General features: G+C 42.7%; 1 protein-coding gene across 1 annotated transcript; it reads left to right on the top strand.

Moving 5' to 3' along the window:
• Window positions 1-24: 24 nt before the first annotated feature.
• CNGA1 (cyclic nucleotide gated channel subunit alpha 1) lies at window positions 25-27,385 on the top strand. Its single transcript, XM_075849603.1, has 8 exons — window positions 25-128; window positions 5,050-5,166; window positions 5,879-5,938; window positions 16,375-16,410; window positions 17,459-17,638; window positions 18,704-18,811; window positions 23,927-24,033; window positions 25,977-27,385. Exons 1-8 carry the CDS (start codon window positions 25-27, stop codon window positions 27,383-27,385), a joined length of 2,121 nt encoding a protein of 706 aa, XP_075705718.1.

Genomic DNA, 27,385 nt, shown 5'->3' with positions numbered 1-27,385 from the left:
ATTTTTTTTTCTTCTAGAGTCACAATGGCCAAATTAATTAATACTCATCATAATTATGGTGCTGTCCCAAAGGTTTCCATACAAGACATGGATGAAGAGATTGACAAAATGGAAAATGGTGAAAGCAGGTACAACATACATGTAATTTATTATTACAGTCAAAGCATTCTGAGACTGTTTGGCATAACATATGATTAAAAGCTACGGACATGGAAAATGTGACATGGAAAACATTATATATATTTTTTTATCAAGAACTTAGCACTCCATTGTAGTTTGCACGAAACTTGTTTATTTTCCTATTAGACATTTAATGGCGTCATTCCTTGTGACTGAGGTCGCAAGCAGCGCCGCTACACTGACGTATGATAAGTTATCCGTGTCTGAGGAAGGTCTGAATTAAGACTGAAACGTTATTTGATTTACTACCTATTTATGGAAAATAAACAACACGTTTTGTGTAAACTACATTGGAGGACTAAGTTCTTGATAAAAATATTAGTGTCGTGAAGCCCACTTATGCACCCTAGACCACAGAGTGCTAAAGGATTACAACACAACGTGATATTTATATTTGTTAGAGGTTACCTGAAGTTAAAAAAAAAAAAAGTTGCACTAAGTTTCAGGATACATTCTACAATACTACATTCATTTTCAAACCCCTGATATACCATTTGCAAGCTGCTCTAGTTCCACATTTTTCTCCTGTTGATGTATCCCTCCCAGTAATACATGCTGGATGTGAGGTCTGTGTGTCCAGGATGCTGCTGTTATCACTAGCCAGAGGTGTAGCTAGGTTCTCCAGCACCCGGGGCAAAGATTCAGTTTGGCGCCCCCTCAACTTCTTTCCCGACATCTCCTTCCCCCTCGCAATGCTTGCTTTCTCTACCAGTCAATGAGGTGTAATTTTTTTTCACATTTGTCTTTATGTAAAATCATTTGTGCATTTTAGAAGCAAAATAGTTATATAAGGTAGTTAACATAGCAATAAATAAAAAGAAAATAAATTAAAGAGGTTAGTGTGACTGACTTAAACAGTTTGCATAACTGTGGCTAATGAGACTATATGGTGACATAATGAACAGCATCATCTTGTCGATAGTGCCACAAACCCCTTGTAGATAGTGCCACACAGCCCCACTGTAGATAGTTCCAAACTCCCCCCTTTTAGATAGTGCCACACACCCATCATTGTAGATTGGGCCACACATCCCTTCTGCACACACCCCTTGTAGATAGTGCCACTAAGCCCGCCTGTAGATGTTCCACACTGCCCCTTGTAGATAGTGCCAAACACCCCCCTATAGATAGTACCACACAACCCCCTTGTAGATAAATCCACACAGCCCCCCCTAGTAGATAGTGCCACACACACCCCCTGTAGGTAGTGCCACCCTCACCCCCTGTAGGTACTGCCACACTCCCCTTGTAGATAAAACCACACATCCCCCTTGTAGATAAAGCCACACAACCCCCTGTAGATAGTGCCACACATCCCTCCAGGTAGATAGTGACACACATCCCCCTTGTAGAGTGTGCCAAACACCCGCCCGTAGGTAGTGCCACAAAACCCCTTGAAGATACAGCCACACTGGCCCCCCTTTGTAGATAATGCCACACATCCCCCTTGTAGATAGTGACATAAATCCCCCTTGTAGACAGTGCCAAACACCCCTGTACAGAGTGCCACAAAACCCCCCTTGTAGATAAAGCCACCCAGGTCCCCCCCCAGTAGATAGTGCCATGAAACCCCCTTGTAGATAAAGCCACACTGTTCCCCCCGTGTAGAAAGTGCCACACAGCCCCTTGTAGATAGTGACACAAATCCCCCGTGTAGATGCTGCCACACTCCCCCCTAGTAAAGTGCTATACATCCCCCTTGTAGACAGTGCCAAACACCCCACGTAGATAGTGCTACACAACCCCCTTGTAGATAAAGCCACACAGCCCCCCTTGTAGATAGTTTCACCCACCTTGAAAATAAAGCCACACAGCCCCCTTGTAGATAAAGCCACACAGCCCCCCTTGTAGATAGTGCCACACAGCCCCTGTAGATAGTGCCACACAGACCCCTTGTAGATAAAGCCACACAGCCCCCCTTGTAGATAGTTTCACCCACCTTGAAAATAAAGCCACACAGCCCCCTTGTAGATAAAGCCACACAGCCCCCCTTGTAGATAGTGCCACACAGCCCCCTTGTAGATAGTGCCACACAGACCCCTTGTAGATAGTGCCACACAGACCCCTTGTAGATAGTGCAAAACACCCCCACTGTAGATAGCCGCACACTCCCCCCCTAGTAGATAGTGCCACATACCCCCTTGTAGATAGTGCCAAACACAACTCTTCGTAGATATTGCCACACAGCCCCCCTTGTAGACAGTGTCACACACACCCCCTGTAGGTAGTGTCACAACAACTTGTGGATAAAGCCACACAGCCCCCCATTGTAGATAGAGCCACACAGCCCCCCCTTGTAGATAGTGCCACACAGCCCACCTATTAGATAGTGACACACATCCCTGTAGATAGCGCTACACCCCTTTCTTGTAGATAGCTCTATTGAGGCACCCTCTAGGAGTGGAATCCCCAGCCAGAGCGTTGCCGACGCTCTGTCCGGGGATTCCTCTCCTGGAGGTATCTCTGAAGTCACTTTCTATATATGGATTCGCCAGGGCTCCCTCTAGGACTGGAATACTCTCTGACCGGGGATTCCGTTGTAGGAGGAGTGAATGGCAGAGAAGATGTTTTCCTGTATTCAATTGTATCTGCATCCTAACGACGCAGATACAATTAAATATGGCTGTTGGCAGGACACATCCTGAAAAGTACTTTGCCGGGACTCTCTGTGTAAATTCGGGACAGTCCTGGCAAATTCGGGACTGTTGGCTACTATGCAAGTATCGCCCGACCCGGCACCCCCCTTACTTCCCACCTAGTTGCGCCCGTGGCACATGCCCCGCCTCCCCCCTTGCTACTCCCCTGCACTAGCTCTCATGTAACAGCATAGCATTCTCTCTACACTGATAGCCTGTGTGATTTCCCCTCTGATCTCCTCCCTAGCTACACTCTGTGTGATCTTCCATCCCTGAACAATCTCTGATCTGCCGTGTACAACCTACTACTCCTCCCAGCTGCTATCTCTAACACTGAGAACCCTTTCCCTGCCAAGGACTTATCTCATACGTCCTTGCTACTAACAACTGTAACTCAGACTAGGTCGTAGCTAGAGCTAAAGTTGGAAAGATTTTTAGCTTTCAAATGAGCCCTGGATCTCAATTGTAGCTACAGTCCAGACTGAATTAGAGCAGGTTAAAATGGCAGATGCATATATTTGCAGCTCCCATTTCAGCCTATATGGAGGAGGAGATGGGGGCGCGGCAGGGGGGACGTATAGGCAGTGTGCACGGAAACAAGGAGAAACTGTGATCATCCTCCTGTCCCTGTATTGCTGTAGAAGACCCTGCGCAAGGGGTAATATGAATGTTACTTCATGTTATTCCCCCCCTTATCAATCAGAGAGCCTACTTGCTCTCTGATTGTCCCATATGTTTTTTGTTGTTTTTTTTTAATCAGAAAAACAGTGAGAAGATGAGAAGTAGCACATCTAATAACCCCTCTGCATCTTATTAGGCCGTTTATGGACTCCACGACCCGGATGATTAATAGCTTCCGGATCTAGGTGTGAAATAAGTCGCAGCAAGCCTTTGCGCCACACACAAACATCAATAGAGTTTGTACATTTTACACTGTCCCTATGCTGTCCGTACCTGATCTTTAGCGTAAAATTTGCTTCTTTAGCGATACCCATCACACGCTACAGCCACAGCAACAAAGAATATCACTAGAACGGAATGTCTTATACATTTCAGATGAATAGAAAAGATTTCCATCAGTCAGAAAATATATTATGATCCACTGACGGTAGCCATAAACAATCACTTCCAAGTATTTCCACAAAAAAATCAGATTAAGATTAGAGAAATGTGATTATTAAATCAGGGTTAGACTGTGTTCACATATTGCAGAGAATTTATGGTTTTTAACTTGATTTTCTCAGAATTGTGGAAATTATTTTTTTTTTTAAATCGTGCCAAAAAACTTCATTTGACTGCGACGTTTGAACACAGCCTAACCTTGATTGAGAGTTTGTATAGGGGGGCAGGTGCAAAATTATATACCTATAGAATTCCCAATTTAATTAGCATGAAAAAAAATTGGTGCATTCCTGGGGTTTGGGCGTGTCTTTCACACATGCAACTGTGAACGTAGACATGTCTGGTATGTATCAACTCTTCACATTTTACAGTTCTTTTCAGAGCACAGTTTTTTGCATAAGGGGATCTGCTTGAGTATGTATTTTAGTCACAAATTAGATATTTTTCTTATAATCACTGTGGCAAAGTTACGTGAAGTTGATTGTATGTATAAATTATTAAGTTATATTTTTATACATGATGTACTCTGTGCTCTCAAAAACTGTAGATTTTGGTAGCACTGTAGCGGTTTGCCATGTGCAGTATATATTTTAACACATTTGTGGATGACTGGCAAATACTGCACAGCCTCCGTTTCAAGTCTTTTGAGAGCACTAGCTCGTATTGATGTAGGCATTTGTGGTATATATATATATTTTGCAGACCTTGTTCAATTTTTTTTACATGCATTTTTTAATAAAAAAAATCACTTTGACACAAAATTTCATGATGGTATCGGTCTGTATAAAATTTGCCAGGTGTCTACTTTCAGAAACTATATAGATATGGGGATTAAGGTTTTATTTGTACATAGTCAAAAGTTTGAAAATGTTCCTGGCTACCAGAGGAGCAAAAAGATTTAAATCAATGCAATATATAATATAGTGTAAATATGTTATATGCTCCCCAAATTGCTCCTCTATACATTTTCAAATTCTCCTTATGCCCAGCCAAATTAGATTTTTCTTGAAAGATTGCAACATTTTCTAGTTAGCTGTTATTATGTTAAGGATTAGTGTACATGTATGAATTTACATTAAGTTTACAGTATGTTTTATCGTGTTGATAACAGACTTCTAAGTATGCATGATGAGAGTAATGGTACGGTACACCCAGAGGATCATGTAAAATGCTACAGCATATTCTCAAGCAAGAATCGGATACATGCCGTTACTGCAAAACTACACCGGTACGTACTTACTTGTGTATGCATCCTAAAACAGGATTAAGATATGAAATTTGGATTAACCAACTGATGTGAAATTAAGTAGTCTACATAGGAAAAAGCTATGGTGTCAGGCCCAGGTAATTTGTGATAAGGGGGAACAAGACATATTCTCAAATATGTTACAAACTTTTTTAAAAAATAAATATTTAGTTTCCCCTGGAATTACACTTTAAATATTATAAAATTCTAACCCTATTGTTTGGTTAGGCCAAGTTCACACAGTTTTTTAGCGCTGATTTTGATTTCAAAACTGTGTCGGAATCAGCGCCAAAAAAAGGCTGAAGTCCTCCCCCCCATTGATTTCAATGGGAGGCAGAGGCGTTTTTTCCCGGGCGGCTTTTGGCCGCTTGCGGAAAAAAAATGCGGCATGTCCTTTCTTGCTGCGTGTTCCACAGCGCTCGTTTCTAAACTTTTTTTTCAGCATTTTATTCCCAGGGGTCCTTGCATTAGCTTCAAGGGCCACCGGCGAAAAAAGGCTGCGAAAAAACATGGAAAAATATGTGCAGGCAGTTCAAAAACTTTATTTTATTCCTAAAGAAATTCTGAGGCAGATTTTTTCTGCCTACAAGAAACTCTGTGTGAACATGGCCTTAAATGGCTTTACCAACATTGCAATGATCCTATTGCTATTAACCTCAGAAGTTTGCATGTAAACATTTCTTTTTTTTCCTAGTGAACATCTTCCTGGCACAGCTGCAGTCTGTAATACCAATAACAGTAACAATAAGGATGAGTAAGTTTACAATATATTTACTACAACCAAAATCAGGGGTACTGATCGGTAGTAGCCCGACTGCCGTGGCCTCAATCCAATTTCAGAATAATGGGGCTGTAGTGCTAGTTAACCCCTTAGCGCTCAGCGATGTAATATACCGTTGCGCTGACCATCCCGTTCGCGCTCAGCGACGGAATATTACGTTGCAGGAGTAACGGCCATTTCGGAAATCTTCCCGACACATGCAGGAGCTGTGACAGCTGCTGTCTCGTACAGCAGTTGCCGCAGCTCCTATAGCGGGGACCGATCGCTGTGTCCCCGCTGATTAACCCTTTAGTATTAACCCCTCTAAATTCCCGTGAAACACCTAAAGGGTTCATAAACTTTCTAAATGCTGTTGTGAATACTTTGAGGGGTCTAGTTTCTAAAATGGGGGTGTTTGATAGGGGTTTCTAATATATAGGCCCCTCAAAGCAACTTCAGAACTGAACTGGAACCTAAAAAAAATTAAAATGAGGCAATACTTTGCTTCTTACATTATACTGATAATGAGCCGTGCCCATCCTGAGATGACCCCAGTTTTGACCGTTTGTATAAACAGAGACCCCTATAAGACAGTTTCAGTGCCCAGTTTTCCCAAGCATTCACCCCCGAGAATTGTATTTGTATTGATGTGTCCTTGGTACATTTTAAAGGGAGGCTTCAATTCCGCCAGTACCTGCCGGGTAAGAGGGCAAGGTATGGCGTGAAGATGTATAAGCTGTGCGAGAGTGCATCAGGGCATATCTACAAATTTAGGATATATGAAGGAAAGGACACCAGTATTCAGCCCCCAGAATGCCCCCCCCCCCCTCACTGGGAGTTAATGCAAAAATTGTTTGGGATTTGGTGCACCGACTGCTGGACCAGGGTTACCACCTCTACCTGGATAATTTTTATACCAGCTTCCCACTCTTCAAGTGCCTCGCTTCCAGAAGGCATGCGGCACTGCTAGAAGAAATCTGAGAGGCCTCCCTAAGATTCTGCTTGGGCAAACACCCAGAATGGGTGAGGGCAGGGCACAATCCAGCAGCAACATATTGTGTGTCAAGTACAAGACAAGAGAGATATCCTTGTAATGACAATACATGCCCACACCAGTACCCATGTACCTGTACAAGGTACCAGTACAGAGACCCCCAAACCAGACTGCATCCTGGACTACAATAGGTACAAGGGGGGGGGGTGAACTTGTCAGATCAAGCCCTACAGCGCCATGCGGTGTGGTATAAGAAGCTGGCCGTGCACATTATAGAGATGGCATTGTACAACGCGTAAGTGCTACATCGATGTACAGGCCAGACGGGAACTTTCCTGGAATTTCAAGAGGTGGTTATCAAGAAACTAATTATTAGGGACCAGGAAGGGGGGGCTCCCAGTACTTCTGGAAGCGAGGCCACACGCATCGCACCAGGGCAACACTTTCCAGGACAAGTTCCCCAAACTGGCAAGAAGGGAAAAAGTCAAAAGAGGTGCAAAGTCTGCTATAAGAGGGGGGTAAGGGAGGACACAATATATCAATGTGACACGTTTCCTGAAAAACTAAGGCTCTGTATGAAAGTGTGTTTTAAAATGTATCATACTGTAACGACGGGGGTAGGGAAATGAACAAGTGGGCCCTAATCTACCCACCACTCTGTCCCTGCCTACTTGCAACTACCCGCCCTAGGCGACGGGGTACAACTGGGCGGCGGTCCCTACGCTCAGGAAGTGCACGAGACAAACATACAAGGGAATACAAAGCAAAGGAAAAGGGGCAGTTGCCCACGGCAACACCGTGAGCAACCAGAGTGGTGAACGAGCCAAGTCAAACCAGGAGAGCACGAGGTACCAAACGCAGAGCAGGAGAGTAGTCAGTAAGCCAGGGTCAGTATGGAGCAGGATCAAATAGTTAGGAGCTGTAGCTGGGCCAGGAAACCACACGGAAAGAATCACAAGCAAGGAGGAACAGGAAAGGCAGGTATAAATAGACAGAGGGCGGGAGCTACCTCCGTCTGGCCAGGCTGCGATAGGCTCTCCCACTCCTACGCCTGCCATCCTGAGTGGTGGAAGATGGAGTCAGTCTCAGAGACGTGGATTCAGGTGCAGACTGATTACCTATGGAAGTTAACCCCGAAGCTGTGCCTGGCAGATCCTTTACAGTACCCCCCCTTTTATGAGGGGCCACCGGACCCTTTCTAAGTGGACCTGGTTTACTGGGGAAACGAAGGTGGAACTTCCTGACCAATACCCCAGCGTGAACATCCTGGGCGGGTACCCAAGTCCTCTCCTCAGGCCCGTATCCTCTCCAATGGACCAGGTACTGGAGGGAGCCTTGGACCATCTTGCTGTCCACAATCTTGGCCACCTCGAATTCCACCCCCTCAGGGGTGAGAACGGGAACAGGAGATTTCCTCGAGGGAGCCAAGGACGGGGAGCAGCGTTTAAGGAGGGAGGCATGAAACATGTCGTGTATACGAAAAGATGGGGGTAACTCCAGCCGGAAGGAGACAGGATTGAGGACTTCAATGACCTAATACGCCCCAATAAACTGGGGAGCAAACTTCTTGGACGGGACCTTAAGACGCAAGTTCCTAGACGATAACCACACCAGATCCCCGACCATAAACAAGGGGTTAGCAGAACGTTTTCTATCAGCCTGAGTTTTTTGTACGCTCTGGGACGCCTCTAGGTTCTTCTGAACCTGGGCCCAGACTGTGCACAGTTCCCGATGAACGACCTCTACCTCGGGATTGTTGGAACTACCAGGTGAAACGGAGGAGAACCGTGGATTAAACCCAAAATTACAGAAAAAGGGGGAGACCCCTGACGAGTTACTGACCCGGTTATTAAGGGAAAATTCAGCGAGGGAAATGAAGGAGACCCAATCATATTGACAGTCAGAAATAAAACACCTTAAATATTGTTCTAGGGACTGATTAGTCCTCTCAGTTTGGCCATTAGTTTCAGGATGGAAGGCCGAGGAGAAGGACAGATCAATCTCCAACTTCTTACAGAAGGCTCTCCAAAACAATGAAACAAATTGTACCCCTCTGTCAGAAACAATATTGACAGGAACCCCATGGAGACGCAGGATGTGTTTGACAAACAAGGTAGCTAACGTCTTGGCGTTGGGTAGTTTCTTGAGGGGCACAAAGTGGCACATCTTACTGAAGCGGTCTACTACCACCCACACCACCGACTTGCCTTGGATGGAGGCAACTCGGTGATAAAATCCATGGAGATATGTGTCCAAGGTCTCTGGGGAATGGGCAACGAACGTAGTAAGCCCGCTGGTCGGGACCTGGGAGTCTTGGACCTAGCACAAACCTCACAAGCGGCGACATATGCCTTAACGTCTTTAGGCAACCCAGGCCACCAATAGTTTCTGGCAATGAGGTGTTTGGTACCCAGGATGCCTGGATGACCAGATAGTGCGTAGTCATGATTTTCCCTAAGTACCCTTAGCCGGTATTGCAGGGGAACAAACAGCTTGTCCTCAGGATGGTTCCCGGGAGCTGAACCTTGATCAGCCGCAATTTCAGAGACTAAATCAGAATCAATAGAAGAAATGATTATACCGGGAGGCAAAATACAAGCAGGATCTTCCTCCGGAGGAGGGCTGGCCATGAAGCTACGCGACAGTGCATCGGCCTTAATATTTTTAGACCCAGCCCTATAAGTAACCAAAAAGTTGAATCTGGTAAAAAATAGCGCCCATCGAGCTTGTCTCGGGTTTAGCTTCCGGGCAGATTCTAGGAAAACCAGATTCTTGTGGTCGGTAAGGACCGTTACCTGGTGCCTAGCCCCCTCCAGGAAGTGGCGCCACTCTTCAAATGCCCATTTAATGGCTAAGAGTTCGCGGTTGCCAATATCCTAGTTACTCTCAGTGGGCGAAAACTTCCTGGAGAAGTAGGCACAGGGGCGGAGATGGGTGAGGGACCTGGTACCCTGGGACAAGTCAGCCCCCACTCCCACCTCGGATGCGTCAACTTCCACCATAAATGGCTCCATTTGGTTGGGCTGAACCAGCACCGGGGCCGAGATAAAGCACTTCTTAAGGACCTCAAAAGCCTGGACAGCCTCAGGAGGCCAGTGGAGGAGATCAGCACCTTTGGGAGTGAGGTCCGTAAGAGGCTTAGCGATGACCGAGAAGTTAGCAATAAATCTCCTGTAATAATTAGCGAACCCCAAAAAACACTGTAACGCCTTCAGGGAGGCAGGTTGGACCCATTCCGCCACAGCCTGAACCTTGGCGTGGTCCATGCGGAATTCATGAGGAGTGAGGATTTGACCCAAAAATGGTATCTCCTGTACCCCAAACACACATTTTTCGGTTTTTGCAAACAGTTTGTTTTCCCGAAGGACCTGGAGCACCTTCCTGACATGCTCAATGTGGGAGGACCAGTCCTTGGAAAACACCAGTATGTCATCAAGGTACACTACAAGAAATATCCCCAGGTAATCTCTCAAAATCTCATTTATGAAATTCTGGAAGACCGCCGGAGCATTACACAACCCAAAGGGCATGACGAGGTATTCGAAATGACCTTCGGGCGTGTTAAACGCAGTCTTCCACTCATCCCCCTCTTTGATGCGGATAAGGTTATACGCCCCCCGTAGATCAAACTTTGAGAACCATTGGGCCCTCTGAACCTGATTAAAGAGATCAGGAATCAAAGGAAGGGGATACTGGTTCCTTACAGTGACCTTATTCAAGCTTCGGTAGTCAATGCATGGCCTAAGACCACCATCCTTCTTGCCTACGAAGAAGAAGCCAGCACCTACCGGAGAAGTAGAGGGGCGAATGTAACCCTTAGCCAGGCATTCCTGGATATACTCTCTCATGGCTTCACATTCAGGACAAGAAAGATTAAATATCCTACCCTTAGGAAGCTTAGCTCCTGGTACCAATTTGATAGCGCAATCGTATTCTCTATGAGGAGGTAACACTTCGGAGGCCTCCTTAGAGAAAACATCAGCGAAGTCTTGAACAAACTCAGGTAACGTGTTCACCTCCTCAGGGGGAGAAATAGAATTAACAGAAAAACATGACGTCAAACATTCATTACCCCATTTGGTAAGCTCCCCAGTATTCCAGTCAAATGTGGGATTATGCAACTGCAACCAGGGAAGGCCTAAAACCAAATCGGACGATAATCCCTGCATCGACAGTACAGAGCACTGCTCCAAATGCATGGAGCCAACAAGGAGTTCAAAAACAGGGGTATGCTGTGTAAAATAACCATTAGCAAGAGGAGTGGAGTCGATACCCACTACCGGGACAGGTTTAGGCAAATCAATCAAAGGCATAGCAAGAGACATAGCAAATTCCACAGACATGATATTAGCAGAGGACCCTGAATCCACGAAGGCACTGCCGGTAGCAGACCTACCACCAAAAGAGACCTGAAAGGGAAGCAAGATCTTATTACGTTTCATATTTACGGGAAATACCTGTGCGCCCAAGTGACCTCCCCGATGATCACTTAGGCGCGGAAGTTCTCCGGCTGCATTCTTACGCTTAGGACAGTTGTTCACTTGATGCCTGTCATCCCCACAGTAGAAGCAGAGACCATTCTTCCTGCGGAAATCTCTACGTTGTTGGGGGGAAACGAAGGCCCCGAGTTGCATAGGTACCTCTGAGTCTTCCGGGGAGGAACGAAGCAACGGAACCTCGGGAGGCATCATGTGGGAGTCGGAGGGGAAAACACATAAACGTTCACGTTGTCGTTCCCTGAGACGTCGGTCAAGTCGTACCGCTAAAGCCATAACCTGGTCTAGGGAGTCAGAAGAGGGATAGCTAACTAGCAGGTCTTTCAGGGCATTCGACAGACCCAACCTAAACTGGCACCTTAAGGCAGGGTCATTCCACCGAGAAGCTACACACCACTTCCTAAAGTCAATACTCCTCAACAGGTCTCTTACCCTGACGTAAGGTCACCAGCTGACTCTCGGCAAAGGCAGTCCTTTCAGTCTCGTCATAAATGAGTCCGAGAGCAGAAAAGAAGCGATCAACGGAGGAAAGTTCAGGGGCGTCAGGAGCCAAGGAGAAGGCCCACTCTTGTGGCCCTTCCTGGAGCCGGGACATAATTATACCCACCCGCTGGTTCTCAGAACCTGAGGAATGAGGCTTTAAGCGAAAGTAAAGCCTACAACTCTCCCGAAAGGAGAGAAAAGCCCTCCGGTCCCCTGAGAACCGGTTGGGCAACTTGAGGTGGGGTTCAGGAGGTGAGGTGAGGGGAACTACCAAGGTAGCATCAGACTGGTTGACCCTCTGAGCCAGGGCCTGGACCTGTAGGGAGAGACCCTGCATTTGCTGAGCCAGGGTCTCAAGGGCATCCATAGTGGTGTCAGGGACCAGGGTAGACTAGGTATGGGCTTGTGATTATGTAACGACGGGGGTAGGGAAACGAACAAGTGGGCCCTAATCTACCCGCCACTCTGTCCCTGCCTACTTGCAACGACCCGCCCTAGGCGACGGGGTACAACTGGGCGGCGGTCCCTACGCTCAGTAAGTGCACGAGACAAACATACAAGGGAATACAAAGCAAAGGAAAAGGGGCAGTTGCCCACGGCAACACCGTGAGCAACCAGAGTGGTGAACGAGCCAAGTCAAACCAGGAAAGCACCAGGTACCAAACGCAGAGCAGGAGAGTAGTCAGTAAGCCAGGGTCAGTATGGAGCAGGATCAAATGGTTAGGAGCTGTAGCTGGGCCAGGAAACCACACGGAAAGAATCACAAGCAAGGAGGAACAGGAAAGGCAGGTATAAATAGACAGAGGGCGGGAGCTAGCTCCATCTGGCCAGGCTGCGATAGGCTCTCCCACTCCTAAGCCTGCCATCCTGAGTGGTGGAAGATGGAGTCAGTCTCAGAGACGTGGATTCAGGTGCAGACTGATTACATATGGAAGTTAACCCCGAAGCTGTGCCTGGCAGATCCTTTACACATACATCCCTTGATTTTTAATCTACCCCAGTTTTAGTTACCCTGCACTCCGCACAGCTTATCCCCCTCGTCTTTCTTTTCTGAGCCCTGCTGTGTGCCCAGGCAGCTGATAACAGCCCCATGTAGGGTATTGCCATACCCGTGAGAACCCACATTACAGTTTATGGGGTGTATGTCTTCGGTCAAAATGCTCACTACACCTCTAGATGAATGCCTTAAGGGGTGTAGTTTTAAAACGGGGTCACTTCTCGGGGGTTTCAACTGTACTGGTACCTCAGGGGCTTCTGCATACATGACTTTGCACCCGAAAATCCCCAGTAGGCCAAATGGTGGTCCTTTCCTTCTGAGCCCTCCCATGGGCCCAAACGGCAGTTTATCACCAAATGGGGAATTGCGGCACTCAGAACAAATTGGGCAACAAAATGGAGCATTTTATTGCTTGTGAAAATAAGAAATTTTGAGCTAAAACTACATATTATTGGAGAAAATTAATTTTGTTTTAATTCCCAGAGTAATTCAAATAAGTTCTGTGAAAAAACTATGGGGTCAAAACACCCATAAATGAATTCCTTGAGGGGTGTAGTTTCAAAAATGGGGTCACTTCTGGTGAGTTTCCATTGCTGTTATACCTCTGGGGCTCTACAAATGCGACATGGCACCCAAAAACCAATCCAGCAAAATCTGCACGCCAAAGAAGACACAGCGCTCCTTCCCTTTGGAGGCCTCCCATGTGCTCAAACGGCAGTTTATCGCCACAAATGGGGTATTGCTGCACTTAGGATAAATTGCGCAACAAAATGGGGTATTTGGTTCCCTGTGAAAATAAGAAATTTTGATGAAAAATTAAATTTTATTGGAAAAAATTTCATTTTTTAAATTTCACAGCCCAACTCAAATACGTGCCGTGTAAAAACTGTTGGGTCAAAATGGTAACAACAACCATAAAGTAATCCCTTGAGGGGTGTAGTTTCTGAAATGGGGTCACTTTTGGGGGATTCCTACTGTTTTGGCACCTCAACACCTCTTCAAACCTAGCATGCTGCCTAAAATATATTCTAATAAAAAAAGAGGCCTCAAAATGCACTAGGTGTGTAATGACGGGGTAGGGAGACAGACAGGTGAGCCCTAATCTACCCGCCACTCAGTCCCTGCCTACTTGCAACGACCCGTCCTAGGCGATGGGGTACAACTGGGCGACGGTCCCTACGCTCAGTAAGTGCACGACAGACAAACAGACAAGGGTACACAGAAGCTAGGGAAACGGGGCAGCTGCCCACGGAGACACCGTGAGCAACGAGAGTAGTGAACGAGCCGAGTCAAACCAGGAGTTCACCAGGTACAAAACGCTGAGCAGGAGAGTGGTCAGTAAGCCAAGGTCAATAACAAGCAGAGGATCAGTAGTTCAAGCAGCAGCAGCAGAGCCAGGAAACAAGCAGAGCAGAATCACAGGCAAAGGAGGAACAGGAAAGGCAGGTATAAAAAGACAGTGGGCGGGAGCTAGCTCTGGCTGGTCAGGCTGTGATAGGCTCTCCCACTCCTAAACCTGCCATCCTGAGTGGTGGAAGATGGAGTCAGTCTCACAGACATAGAAGCAGGTGCAGACTGATTACCTATGGGCGTTGACGCAGAAGCTGTGCCTGGCAGATCCTTTACACAATCATTGACAAATATTGAGTCCATCTAAAAGACTTAAATATTCCAGGCAAAAAGGCACATTGCAGCTGTGTTAAAAGACCAACTTACACTGGGCAATGAGAATTGTTGTTTTTGTTTCCAAATAATTAACAATAATTGCAAAAAAATGCACTAAAAGTTAAACGATATACATCAATGCTATTGTTTATCTTTAATCTTAATCGATTGTATGTGCAAATTATTTCCATCGGCAACAGTATTGGTAAATGTAAATGCCACTCATACCGACACTCCTTCCTAATACTAGCTCTGATGGGAAATGTTCATCAGTGGTGTGAAGGATTGATCAGTGTAAACAAGACTTAAAGAGAATCTGCACCTTTTCTCATTATTTTGGTTTTAGGTCCAAACTTTTGTGATGATTCATTTCTTAATAAATCTTTATAGTGATTCACGCTCTATTTTTCTGAAGCATAGCTCAAAATCATCTGCATAGACTTAGCGTTAGAAGATACAATTTTGGCTGCGTACAGTCGCCAGTAGAGGGAGCATGTGAGCTTACTGCAGACTGTGTTATTCTTAATTATGTATAACAGTATTAGGCAATTTCCTAAACTCCCTCTAGTGGCAGCTGAAAGCCACCAGCATTTAATGTTTTAAATCTGTGTTTTTGGGGCTCTGTATTAGCAGGTGCAGACTGATTACCCACGGGCGTCGACACAGAAGCCGTGTCTGGCAGATCCTTTACAAGGTGCTTCTTTGCTTCTGGGGCTTGTGTTTTAGTCCACGAGCGCACTAGAGACACATGTGGGACATTTCTAAAAACTGCAGAATCTGGACAATACATATTTGGTAAAACCTTCTGTGTTACAGAAAAAAATAGAATACAATTGAAATTCAGCAAGAAAAATGAAATTTGCAAATTTCACCTCCACTTTGCTTTAATTCCTGTGAAATGCCTAAAGGGTTAAATAAACTTTCTAAATGCTGTTTTGAATACTTTGAGGGGTCTAGTTTTCAAAATGGGGTGTTTTATGGGGGTTTCTAATACATAGGCCCCTCAAAGCCACTTCGGAACCGAACAGGTACCTTAAAAAAATGCTTTTGAAATTTTCTTAAAAATATGAGAAATTGCTGTTTATGTTCTAAGCCTTGTAACGTCCAAGAAAAATAAAAGAATGTTCAAAAAACGATGCCAATCTAAAGTAGACATATGGGAAATGTGAACTAGTAACTATTTTGGGTGGTATAACCATCAGTTTTACAAGCAGATGCATTTAAATTCTGAAAAATGCTATTTTTTATAAATTTTCTCTACATTTTGCAATTTTTCACCAATAAACACTGAATATATCGTCCAAATTTCACCACTAACATAAAGCCCAATGTGTCACGAGAAAACAATCTCAGAATCGCTTGGATAGGTTTAAGCATTCCGACGTTATTACCACATAAAGTGAAATGTCAGATTTGAAAAATGGGCTCTGAGCCTTAAGGCCCAAACTAGGCTGCGTCCTTAAGGGGTTAAGCGCTGCTGCTCCATCACATTATTTCCATGCACAGCAATGCTTCTGGCCACCCTCTGTGCAGTGAAATAAAAAACAGTCAAATTCACTTAAATAGGGCTTTATTGCCTGTCCCTGCACAGAAAGTGGCAGGGAGTATCGCTGTGAGGCAATAAGCATTGTGATCAGCGGGAGTTTTAAAGGTCGGACCTCCACCTACCATAATGTTATGCCATAAAATTATAAAATAAAAACACCCCTTTAACTCTGAATAAACGTCAGCTATCTGATAGAATAGCCTTTATTAGCTGAAACTTAATAAACTCATCCATTTATTTATTTTTTAGGGAAGAAAAAAAGAAAAAGAAAAAAGAAAAAAAAGGGTATGTATAGAAATAATCAGAATTAATCAGCAGATCACTTTGTTAGGGGGAGTTCACACTGAGTTTTTTTGATGCAAAAACCGTGCCGCAAAACGTGCAAAAAAAACGGCCGGATATGCCTCCTATTGATTTCAATGGGAGGCGGAGGCGTTTATTTCCCTTGAGCGGAAAAACCGACTCGCAGGAAAAATAAGGGACATGCCCTATCTTCGGGCGTTTATGCCTGTGACCTCCCATTGGCATCAACGGGAGACAGAGAAAGCGTATTTCGCTGCATTTTATGCCCGCGGGCGAAAAACGCCATGAAAATCGGAGTGCAGGCAGAGGAAAATCTGCCTCAAAATTCCAAATGGAATTTTGCATATTTTCCCCCTGCAAAAAACTCTGTGTTAACCCAGCCTTAAGTTCAAAGCTTACATGGTCGAGGTTTCACTGAATTTTATACTTTTAGCTATATTCAGTTCTTAGTACAGCAGGAGAATTATCAGAAAAAATTCTTGACTCGTTAACCAGACTAAGGCCTTAGGCACATGGCCAAACCTTGTGCAAGCAGCCTATACGTAGGCACAAAGAGTCCTTACAGTTTTGTACTACAGAGCCATAGGCACTCCCTTTGCTTCTAAGGGAGAATATCTCCATAATACGTCATGCGATGGAATATGAAACTTCTGTATGTCTCTAAATGAAATCAGAGGTATACGGAGGTACAGTATGGGCCTATAGATGTCTATAGGATCAGTGTTACAGAGCCTAAAACAGGCTATAGATGTAACAATGCAATCATATTTATCAGGACACAATAAATCCTAACCAACTGTCACATAAATTAAATAATGATGTCCGATCGGTTACTGAAAAACCATAATCAACATATTTACTTTGTGTCATCAGATGCTTAATACATCTCACATTTGCATACTTACAATCAATGGAGAAGACAAATTGGTTACTATTTGAATTGTATAGAACATTTCTATTTAGCTGGAGAGACTTAGATAACCTTTGTCTACACTAAATAGTTTTTAAATGTCTATTTTTTTTAATGTAGCAAGTCTGATCATAAAAAGGAAAAGAAAAAAGACAAAGAAAAAAAGAAAGACAAAGAAAAAAGCACAAAAGATGAAAAGGCTAATAATAAAGATGATGGAAAAGACAAGGGAAACGAGAAAGAGAAGGAAAAAGCTGAAAAAGACAAAGACAAGGACAAAGATAAAGAAAAGAAAGATGAGTAAGTGCATAGTCTGCGCAGAAGCAGAATGTACAATATAGTGGGAGGCAAATGGTTTATGAACATCTGTACATAAATATAATCAAAAAGCAACTAATAATAATAATCAACTATTACATGTGCAGGAGATTGGGAATCTTTGCTTTACACATTGCATTCTAGAAAGGAGTAAAAGCCCAATCTTTACATCTGGTATGTGGACAAAATCTGGCCATACATTAGTGTTTTAGACGGGTGATTTCAAAACGACTTGTCATTCGTGGTTGGTCTGTGAAGGTTGTCATTCTGTATGACTAAACTATAGGTTAAAATGACAAATCGTCAATAAATCTCTGCGTTGATCTGTGGCCTGGTCTGGGCTGGGCTTCTATTGATGAGATGCAGATCTTGTGTTTGACAGGTGCGACTTTCTAACTACTGCACCTGACAATGACTGAAAAAAATTCAACACAGCAGGTCAAGTTTTCCACAGATATTTGTCTTGCGTCTGACACTATTTAGAGTCACGGAAAGGTGCCTTCAGTCGTCAATAAATTGTCTAAATTGGCATTTTGGCCGTCCAAAATCTCTACTGTTTAGCCAGCTTAAGAAATGGAATCATAGTCCAATTTTTTCGTTGAAGGGTATGTCTGGATTACTAAAACCCATTAAAAAAAAACTTATTTGGGTATTCAGCCTTAATAGGGAGTCTCTTATTTATAACCTCCATCAGTTAACTGGAGCATAGGACAGCTGGAAAGAGCGTATTATACAGACAGCCCATTGATTTCAATATGCACCATGCAATGCTTTATTTCTCCTGTGGTGGCGCTGCAGGAGAATTGAACACTTGTTGCAAAATTTAACTGCAGATATCAGCTGATCACTGTGCTCCCAGCAGTGGTATATCCTGTGATCATCTTGTTTTCTGGAGGGCCTTCTATTAAAAATAAGGACATAATATTGCTGTTTAGTCATGCAATTAACACAGTGTATTTGTATATGGACATTTTAATTAATTCGCCAGAAGAATGATCTTTCTATTTAATATGCTATTACTTTATGTATTCTATTTCCTCTCTCCAGGAAGAAGAAAGAAATTTATGTTATTGATCCATCAGGCAACTTATATTACAACTGGCTCTTTTGTATTACGATGCCTGTAATGTACAACTGGACCATGATTATAGCAAGGTGAACATCTACAGCATACACTTAAGTCCTTTCCGGCCGTAAACTTAGCAAATACCGCTAGATAGGCGAAGTGGAAACCGATTTTAACATACCTATGTTGCCGATGATACTGCTAGCATAACTGAGAAAATGTTCTAATGAGAAAAGTTTTAATAGCTCATTCGTCATTTGCTAATTAGATGGGAAGTGCCTGCTGGGCATTCCTTAACGGGCAAGTGTCTTGGTTTTTAGTCTGTAAACTCTCCCCAACCAGTCCACTTTGTTCTTGAGTGACAGGATTTGGATCTCATGTCGTATGAGTCAGGGAATTGATTTGATTTAGGTCATAAATACTTTATAAGTTATGTGAAAGTGCCACTGGTTACACCCAGTTTATGAGGGGAAAGACTCCCATATAGATCCCTTAGAATGCCCCCCCCCTTCCTAGGGAGATTAGTGGAAAGATCGTATGAGATCTTGTTCATCCTTTGATCGGCCAAGGATATCATTTATATCTGGACAACTTTTACAACAGTGTCCCATTGTTAAAAGTTCTCTCGTCCAGATCCACATTGGCGTGCCGAACAATCCACAGAAATCAGAAGGGCCTCCCCAAAACTTTGCTAGGTTAGACACTCAAATTAGGAGAAAGCAGAGCTGTCTGCAGAGACGATCTGCTGCTCCAGAAATATAAGGATAAAAGGGACATCTTTATACTGACCAGCATTCATGACAGCAGCTGCAGCCTTGTCCATGTATGCGGATCCACCAAATATATGGGTGGTGTTGACCTGTCTAACCAGGTCATAAAACCATAGAGCGCCATGCGCAAGACGCAGGTGTGGTATAAAAAGCTTTCTGTCCATCTTACGCAGATTGCTTTATACAACGCCTTTGTCCTCTGCAGATATGCTGGCAGTAGGAACACGTTCCTGCAATTTCAGGAAAAAGTCATTAAGGCCCTGAAATTTGCTGATCAGGAAGGGGAGGGCAGCTCATCTGGTCCTTCCGTCAGCAGGAAAATTCCCGGCCAGCATTTCCCCACAGAAGTCCCCCCAACTGAAAAAAAACAGAAGCCCCAAAAAAATTGTTTGTGCGCCAAACGAGGCATTCGTAAGGACACCACATACCAATGTAAGATGTGTCCCACAAAGCCCGGCCTGTGCATGAAAAAATGTTTCAAAATATATCACACCTCCTTGGATTTTTAATTCTATTTATTCTTTATCCACCGTTCTGTCTCTCGTATTGGCCATGAGAAATTAAAAATTCTCACTATACCAAGAACCCGAGGGAGTGTCTATCTCATCCAGATTGCAAAACTGGGTGAGAAGAATAAATCCAGCAAATCTTTTTTTTGCTGAGGCCTCTGATTTATTTTTTGGGCTGGATTTTATGTAATGGTGGGTAGGTTGGTAGTGGGACCTGCCATCCCCTCTCCCTCCATTGCGGATTTTCCATGTTGTCCTCAGTTACTGCACAAATTAAAAATTCTTACTATACCCCTAGATGAATACCTAGAGGAGTAACACTTCACAAATCTAAAATTCTCACTATACCTCTAGATGAATTTGTTTGGGGGTTTCGTTTCCAAAATGGGGTCACTTTTCTGGGGTTTCTAAAATTTTGACACCCCAAAGTCTCTTTTTTAATGACACAGGGCAGTAAATACCACCATAGTAGGCCTCAAATGTTGCATGGTGCTCTTTATATTCTGAGCCCTGCCATATACTGAACCAGCCGTTTATGACCACATATGGGGTATTGTTTTACTCCGAAGAAACTGCTCTGAAAATTTAGATTTTCATTTTGACGACCTACTTCCAATAATTTGTGCATAAAACCTGTTGGGTCAAAATGCTCACTATACCCCTAAATAATTTCCTTGAGGGGGTGTAATTTCCCAAATGGGGGTCACTTGTGGGGGGTTTCTACTGTTTTGTCCCCTCAGGGCTTGGCAAATGCGACATGGCCTCCTCAAACTATTCCAGCTAAATTTGAGCTCCAAAAGTCAAATGGCACCCTTTCCCTTCTGAGCCCTGCCGTGTATCCAAACAGCTGTTTATGACCATATATGGGGTATTGTTGTACTTGGGAGAAACTGCTCTACAAATTTTAGGGTGCTTTTGCTCCTCTAGTTCTTGTGTAAATTAAAAAACTGTGTCTTATTGGGAAAAATGTAATTTTTTATTTTCACGCCCTAATTCTAATAAAATCTATGAAACACCTGTGGGGTCAAAATGCTCACTACACACCTAGATGAATTTCTTGAGGGGTGAAAGCTTCCAAAATGGTGTCACTTTTGGGTGTTTCCTTTGTTTTAGTACCACAAGACTTCTTCAAACCTGACATGGCGCCTAAAATATAATCTAATAAAAAGACGGTCCCAAAATCCACTAGGTGCTTCTTTGCTTCTGAGGCCTGTGTTTCAGTCCATTATCACATTAGGGCCACATGTGGGATATTTCTAAAAACTGCAGAATCTTGGCAATAAATATTGAGTTGTGTTTCTCTGGTAAAACATTATGTGTTATAGAAATAGAATGGATTAAAAATGAAGTTCAGCAAAAAAAATAAAAAATGAAATTTGTCAATTTCACCTCTACATTGCTTTAATTCTTGTGAAATGCCTAAAGGGTTAAGAAACTTTATAGATTCTGTTTTAAATACTTTGAGGGGTGCAGTTTTTAAAATGGGGTGATTTATGGGGGTTTGTATTGTATGGGCCCCTCAAAGACACTTCAAAACTGAACTGGGCCCTGTAAAAATTGCCTTTTGAAATTTTCTTGAAAATGTGAAAATTGATGCTAAAATTCTACGCCTTGTTACATCCTAGAAAAAAAAAAGGATGTTCAAAAAAAACGATGCCAATATAAAGTGGATATATGGGAAATGTTAATTAGTAACTATTTTGTGTGGTATAACTATCTGTGTTACAAGCAGATACATTCAAATTTATAAAAATGCACATTTTTGCTATTTTTCACTACATTTTGGTGGTTTTTTTCACGATTAAATACTGAATGTATCAACCAAATTTTACCACTAACATAAAATCCAATGTCTCACGAGAAAACAAACTCAGAATCGCTTGGATAGGTAAAAGCATTCCAAAGTTATTACCAGATAAAGGGACACGTAAGAATTTAAAAAATGGAGCTCTGTCATTTGGTCCAAATGTGGCTGCGGCGGGAAGGGGTTAATTCTCCATGACCTATTGTTTAAAGGGTACTTTTGTCGGACAACCCCTTTTAAGGAACACATCTAGGAGCAGGACTCGTTTACTGCACGTTACCTCTGTAAAGAGCATTGTGCTTGCATGTCTAATAGAGGTTTGCTGAATAGGTGGTCATGGTAAACCAGAAGTTCTTGGTAAGCACATGTACCTTCACATCCATGTTGAATTAACAACAGTGCAGCTGCAGTTTCAATGACCTTTAAGGAATTTTCCAAGAGTAAACATTGAAAGCCTATTCTAAAGCTGGACATAATAAACATTAGATAAATGTCGACTGAACCCACCGATTTTGGATAACAGTTTAATCTGTGATGGAGGGATCGGACATGTTGGATTTCGACATGCTTGATAGTTTGCTCCCGTAGATGGGTTACGGCTGCGACTCTTTGTAATCTCGCCTCATTGAATTAAACACACAATAATGGGTTAACCTAGCGTGCATGTTTATGATGGAGTCAGATGGGGGTCATCACAATGTGTGATCAGTGGGAGTCTGACCCTCAGCAATCAGAAGAACGGTAGGGATTTTGCTATGAAAATCTCCTGATTTAAAGCTATTGCCTGTAAGCAATGACTTGAGTGGCTCCGGAGGAGTTGGCAAGTCTGTTATCTGTACCTTGCCTCCAGGGCAGCACATACATGGTGCCTCCTTGGGAAACCTCAAGGCACTACAGAAAGTGCATGAAATTTAAATTATGCCAATCACAACCAATCTGTGTTGGCCATAGACTATGGTTGAATTATAATTGAATACAGCATCATTCATGAAAGCCAATTTATTAGCATTCTAAACAACATGATGTTCTCTATCAGCCTGCCTTCTGGCATGGGCTTGGGTGGGAGCCTCTGTGCTTCTGAAAGCCACCTGTCTGATCTGTTGCTGAGAAAGCTGGGACGAGTTTGCTTCAAATTTGGTAAGTTTAGAACCTGAAGGTGTACTGGCTGTGTAGAAGACAAGTGCAAAACACTTTAGTGAAACGTGAAATCAAAATCTCACTGCATGAGTGGCTTCAAGCCTCCACTGGACTTGGTTATATTTTTCAAGACTTCTTAGTGGGTCCAAAGCATCCCACTGAAGTCAGGAAGATCAACTCGCAGTTGTGGCCCCCCTTCAAGATCTATGACTGGTAACTTTAATATGTGCCCAAAAAGCATAAAATGCAATGGGGGATGATTTATCTAAACTGGTAAAAAAGAAAAATGAAAGCTGTCGCCCATAACAACCAATCAGATATTAGTTCTTATCTTTCCAAGGCCCCTTTGAAAATGAAAGTAGTAATCTGATTGGTTGCGATGGGCAACTACTCCACTGTACCTCCCCATCTAGTTTTATCTAGTAGCGTGCACTACCTGCTACTGCCAGATAAAACCATATATACTATAAAAGTGAATGTCTGTATTTGCTTTTATAGTATTGGATTGTGATCCTGTGATAATGGCTGATAGCCGAGAACAATGGCAAGGTCATTTACGAAAATCCTTCCGGATACCCGATGCACCTATGTGCGTTAATATTTTCTAGCCACTAGTTGCTTCTTTGTGTGATGCTTGCGGCTTTCAATTTAATTCAGCTAATTAACACTTTGACCCACTTTTATCAAAAGTGGCAACATTTCAGCTAATATCGAAGTTAAAGCTAGAAATACTAAGCGAAGCAGAGATGGAACTTTATTCTTTGATATGCACTTTTCCCAAAAAAATAAAAATTTAAAAAGTCGCAAATGACTCTTAATGTCTGTGTGTTCTTGTATCCTCAGCCACTATGTGTGGCCTTTACTATTGTTATTTTTATTAACAGGTTTTTTTTTTTAATAATGTCTACGTCATTGCTTGCTTGTACGGCAAAAAGTATCTGATTTTCCTGTTCATAACATTTGATATCTTTTTCCATTTTATAGGGCTTGTTTTGACGAACTCCAGCAGGATTATCTGGAAATGTGGTTCTTTCTTGACTACATGTCAGATGTCATCTATATTGCAGATATGTTTGTTAGAACAAGAACAGGTACACATGAATGACTATACTAAATACAATTAGTCATCCACACAATATATGGGTGAGTTCAGATGTGATGGAAATGCTGCGGACCTTTGGTGCAGATTCTGCACTGAAAATCTACAACAATTTACAGTACAAATTTATGTGGATGGGGTTTTTAAAACCCCATTTATACTTAGCGGAAAAAATCTGCAAACACAATATGATGCGGAAAAGCTGTGGATTTTCAGTTGATTTCACCCTTTGCAATGCAAAAGGGGTGAAATTCATGGCAAATCTAAAGCAAAATCTGCTATCTGTCACGTCTAGCTTCAGCCTAAAAGCTTCACATTAGCTATCTACAGTAGATAGCAATGATCACTGGTCCTTATATAGAATACATACATAGGCTTTAAAAGAAATGAGAAATATAGAGTGTGAATGTTTGATGCTGAAAAAATGTCTAGGTCTCTACTTATATATCTAGCTGGTTATATCCTACTATTTTTAGAAGTATATGTTGTTGTGATGATACCATTCGCCAATCAGATTCTATGAGAAACTGAGAACTCATGTTAAATAAAGGAGAGAACCAATAGATCAGTTTTCTTTCTTTAGGCATGATTCTTTTTCATGAAATAATGCCCACGCTTAATCCAATGTATTGGCACTACACGCCAAAGATTCACGGATGACAAAATTTATGGCACGTGGCATACATATCCTGAATTTTGGAATGATGATCATTATAATTACTGGAAACTTAAAACTAGATTTGCTTGTGATAAATGTTTTCTTCTAACAATTAGAGTCCATTAGACGGAGCACCTGAAGAATTAGAAGTTAGGCACAAATATTCCTCTCTGGTCCTGCTGTTACCTATCTGCTGTCGAAAGTTTCAGAGTATATTAGCGATCTCCTTTTTCTTCTCCTCGTTTTTTAAAATTCAACATGGAGAAAACAAATTTCATCTTCTTTCCACATCTTAACTTAACCACCTTACCAGAACCATAATTTAATTGCTCCACACTACCCCAGTCTCACAGGCCTGCTGTCTCAGGATAACCTTTGATTCCGACCTCCATCTCAAAAACATTTCTTGAACCCGCTTTTCCCTCAAACCTGAGTCAACAAAAATGAAAAATGCTTGTACATGCTCTCATCATCTCTCACCTAGATGGAAGGCCACAGAAAAGGATGTTGCAGTAGTCTAACACTCTTGCACCCCTCAAATCCATCAACTCCCTACCCTCGTTCCTCTTCTGCCTTCCCCTCTGCCAGTCCCTTCACTGGCCACCCATTGCCTAGCAAATTAATTTAAAAATACTAACCATGACATAGAAGGCAGTCCTCTTCATACATCTTTGCACTAATCTTCTGATATCTTCTGTCTCTGCTGTCCTCATTTACTTCTCACATCATCGCATTCAAGATTTCTCCAATGCATCACTAATACTCTACAACTTGCTACCCCAACACATCAGACGCGCTCCCACTATCTAAACCTACAAAATTAACCTAAAAACCCACCCTTCAGAAAAGCTTACAACCGACATTTAACCTTGCCACCACTACACTACTGGATAAACAGCTTCTACCCTTACCTTATGTCTCCTTCCCTCATTGAATCTAAACCCTTGTGGGCAGGGCCATCACTCATTGTCTAATAGTTTGTCACTCGGCAAGCTCAAGTTTATTGTACATGTTATGTATTTAAGTCCTTATTTATTTATTTCCTATGTACAGTGCCCTGAGATTAATGGACCTTTAAAATAAATAATGTTAACAATTTCTTCTAGTAAGACTTTTTTAGCCTGGTCCCTGAGAGCATATCTAAGTCGAGGAAGTTTTATTTTAATCAATGAACTAGAAATGTAAGTTTCTTGATAAGTTGTTTATGATCAATTTTGTACTAAGCCTTTAAATGTGTTTCAAATGTGCTCTATCACTAACCCTTATTCTCATTTAAGGCTATTTGGAACAAGGTCTTCTGGTCAAAGATGAAGGAAAACTGAGGGACAAGTATAAAAAGACTTTACAGTTTAAACTAGATATGATGTCCATTATACCAACAGATATATTGTATTTCAAGTTTGGACTGAACTATCCAGAACTCAGGCTTAATAAACTGCTAAGAGTTTCTCGTATGTTTGAGTTTTTCCAGCGAACTGAAACAAGGACCAACTACCCTAACATCTTCAGGATTTCAAACCTCATCATGTACATCGTGATTATCATTCACTGGAATGCTTGTGTCTACTATTCCATTTCTAAAGCTATAGGATTTGGAGAAGATACATGGGTTTATCCTAACACTTCACACCCAGAATATGGCCGTTTGGCCAGGAAATACGTGTACAGTCTTTACTGGTCAACACTAACCCTAACCACTATTGGTGAGACTCCTCCTCCTGTGCAGGATTCTGAATTTTGGTTTGTTGTTGCTGATTTCTTAGTGGGAGTCTTGATTTTTGCTACCATTGTCGGTAATGTTGGTTCCATGATTTCAAACATGAATGCAGCCAGAGCAGAGTTCCAGGGCAGGATTGACGCAATCAAACAGTACATGCACTTCCGTAAAGTCAGCAAAGACTTGGAAAAAAGAGTAATTAAGTGGTTTGACTATTTGTGGACAAATAAGAAAGCGGTTGATGAAAGAGATGTGTTAAAGTACCTACCAGACAAGTTAAGAGCAGAAATTGCGATCAATGTTCATCTAGACACACTAAAGAAAGTAAGAATCTTTGCCGATTGTGAAGCTGGACTTTTGGTTGAACTTGTATTAAAGCTACAGCCTCAAGTATACAGCCCTGGAGATTACATCTGCAGGAAAGGAGATATTGGACGAGAAATGTACATTATCAAAGAAGGTAAACTTGCTGTTGTGGCAGATGATGGAATAACACAATTTGTCGTTTTGAGCGATGGCAGCTATTTCGGAGAGATCAGTATCCTTAACATCAAGGGCAGTAAAGCTGGTAATAGAAGAACAGCAAACATTAAAAGTATCGGATATTCTGATCTGTTTTGTTTGTCTAAAGACGATTTAATGGAAGCTCTCACTGAATATCCTGATGCTAAAGCAATGCTTGAGGAAAAGGGAAGGCAAATCCTAATGAAAGACGGTCTTCTTGATTTAGACGTTGCTAATGCAGGTGTTGATCCCAAAGACATCGAAGAAAAAGTTAGTCATATGGAAGGCTTAGTTGAAAATCTGCAAACAAAATTTGCTAGATTGTTGGCGGAGTATGACTCAACACAACAGAAGCTTAAACAGAGAGTGACAAAAATAGAAAATATGTTAAAGCCTGATCCTGAAGTTTGCGAGGCTGTAGAAACAGAGAGACCAGAAGAAGCACAGCCTCCTCCAAAAGAATAA

The sequence above is a fragment of the Rhinoderma darwinii genome, chromosome 1, assembly GCF_050947455.1.
Source record: "Rhinoderma darwinii isolate aRhiDar2 chromosome 1, aRhiDar2.hap1, whole genome shotgun sequence".
NCBI lineage: Eukaryota > Metazoa > Chordata > Amphibia > Anura > Rhinodermatidae > Rhinoderma > Rhinoderma darwinii.
Note: the sequence above shows the minus strand (reverse complement) of the source record. Positions and strands in the feature narration are given on the sequence as shown.

What these genes read in the sequence shown, in the direction of transcription:
- CNGA1 (XM_075849603.1), top strand. Translation starts at nt 25, where the DNA reads ATGGCCAAATTAATTAATACTCATCATAATTATGGTGCTGTCCCAAAG. An exon ending in GTTACTGCAAAACTACACCG is followed by an intron (nt 5,167 to 5,878) that starts GTACGTACTTAC and finishes TTTTTTTCCTAG; the next exon opens with TGAACATCTTCCTGGCACAG. An exon ending in TGGACCATGATTATAGCAAG is followed by an intron (nt 18,812 to 23,926) that starts GTGAACATCTAC and finishes TCCATTTTATAG; the next exon opens with GGCTTGTTTTGACGAACTCC.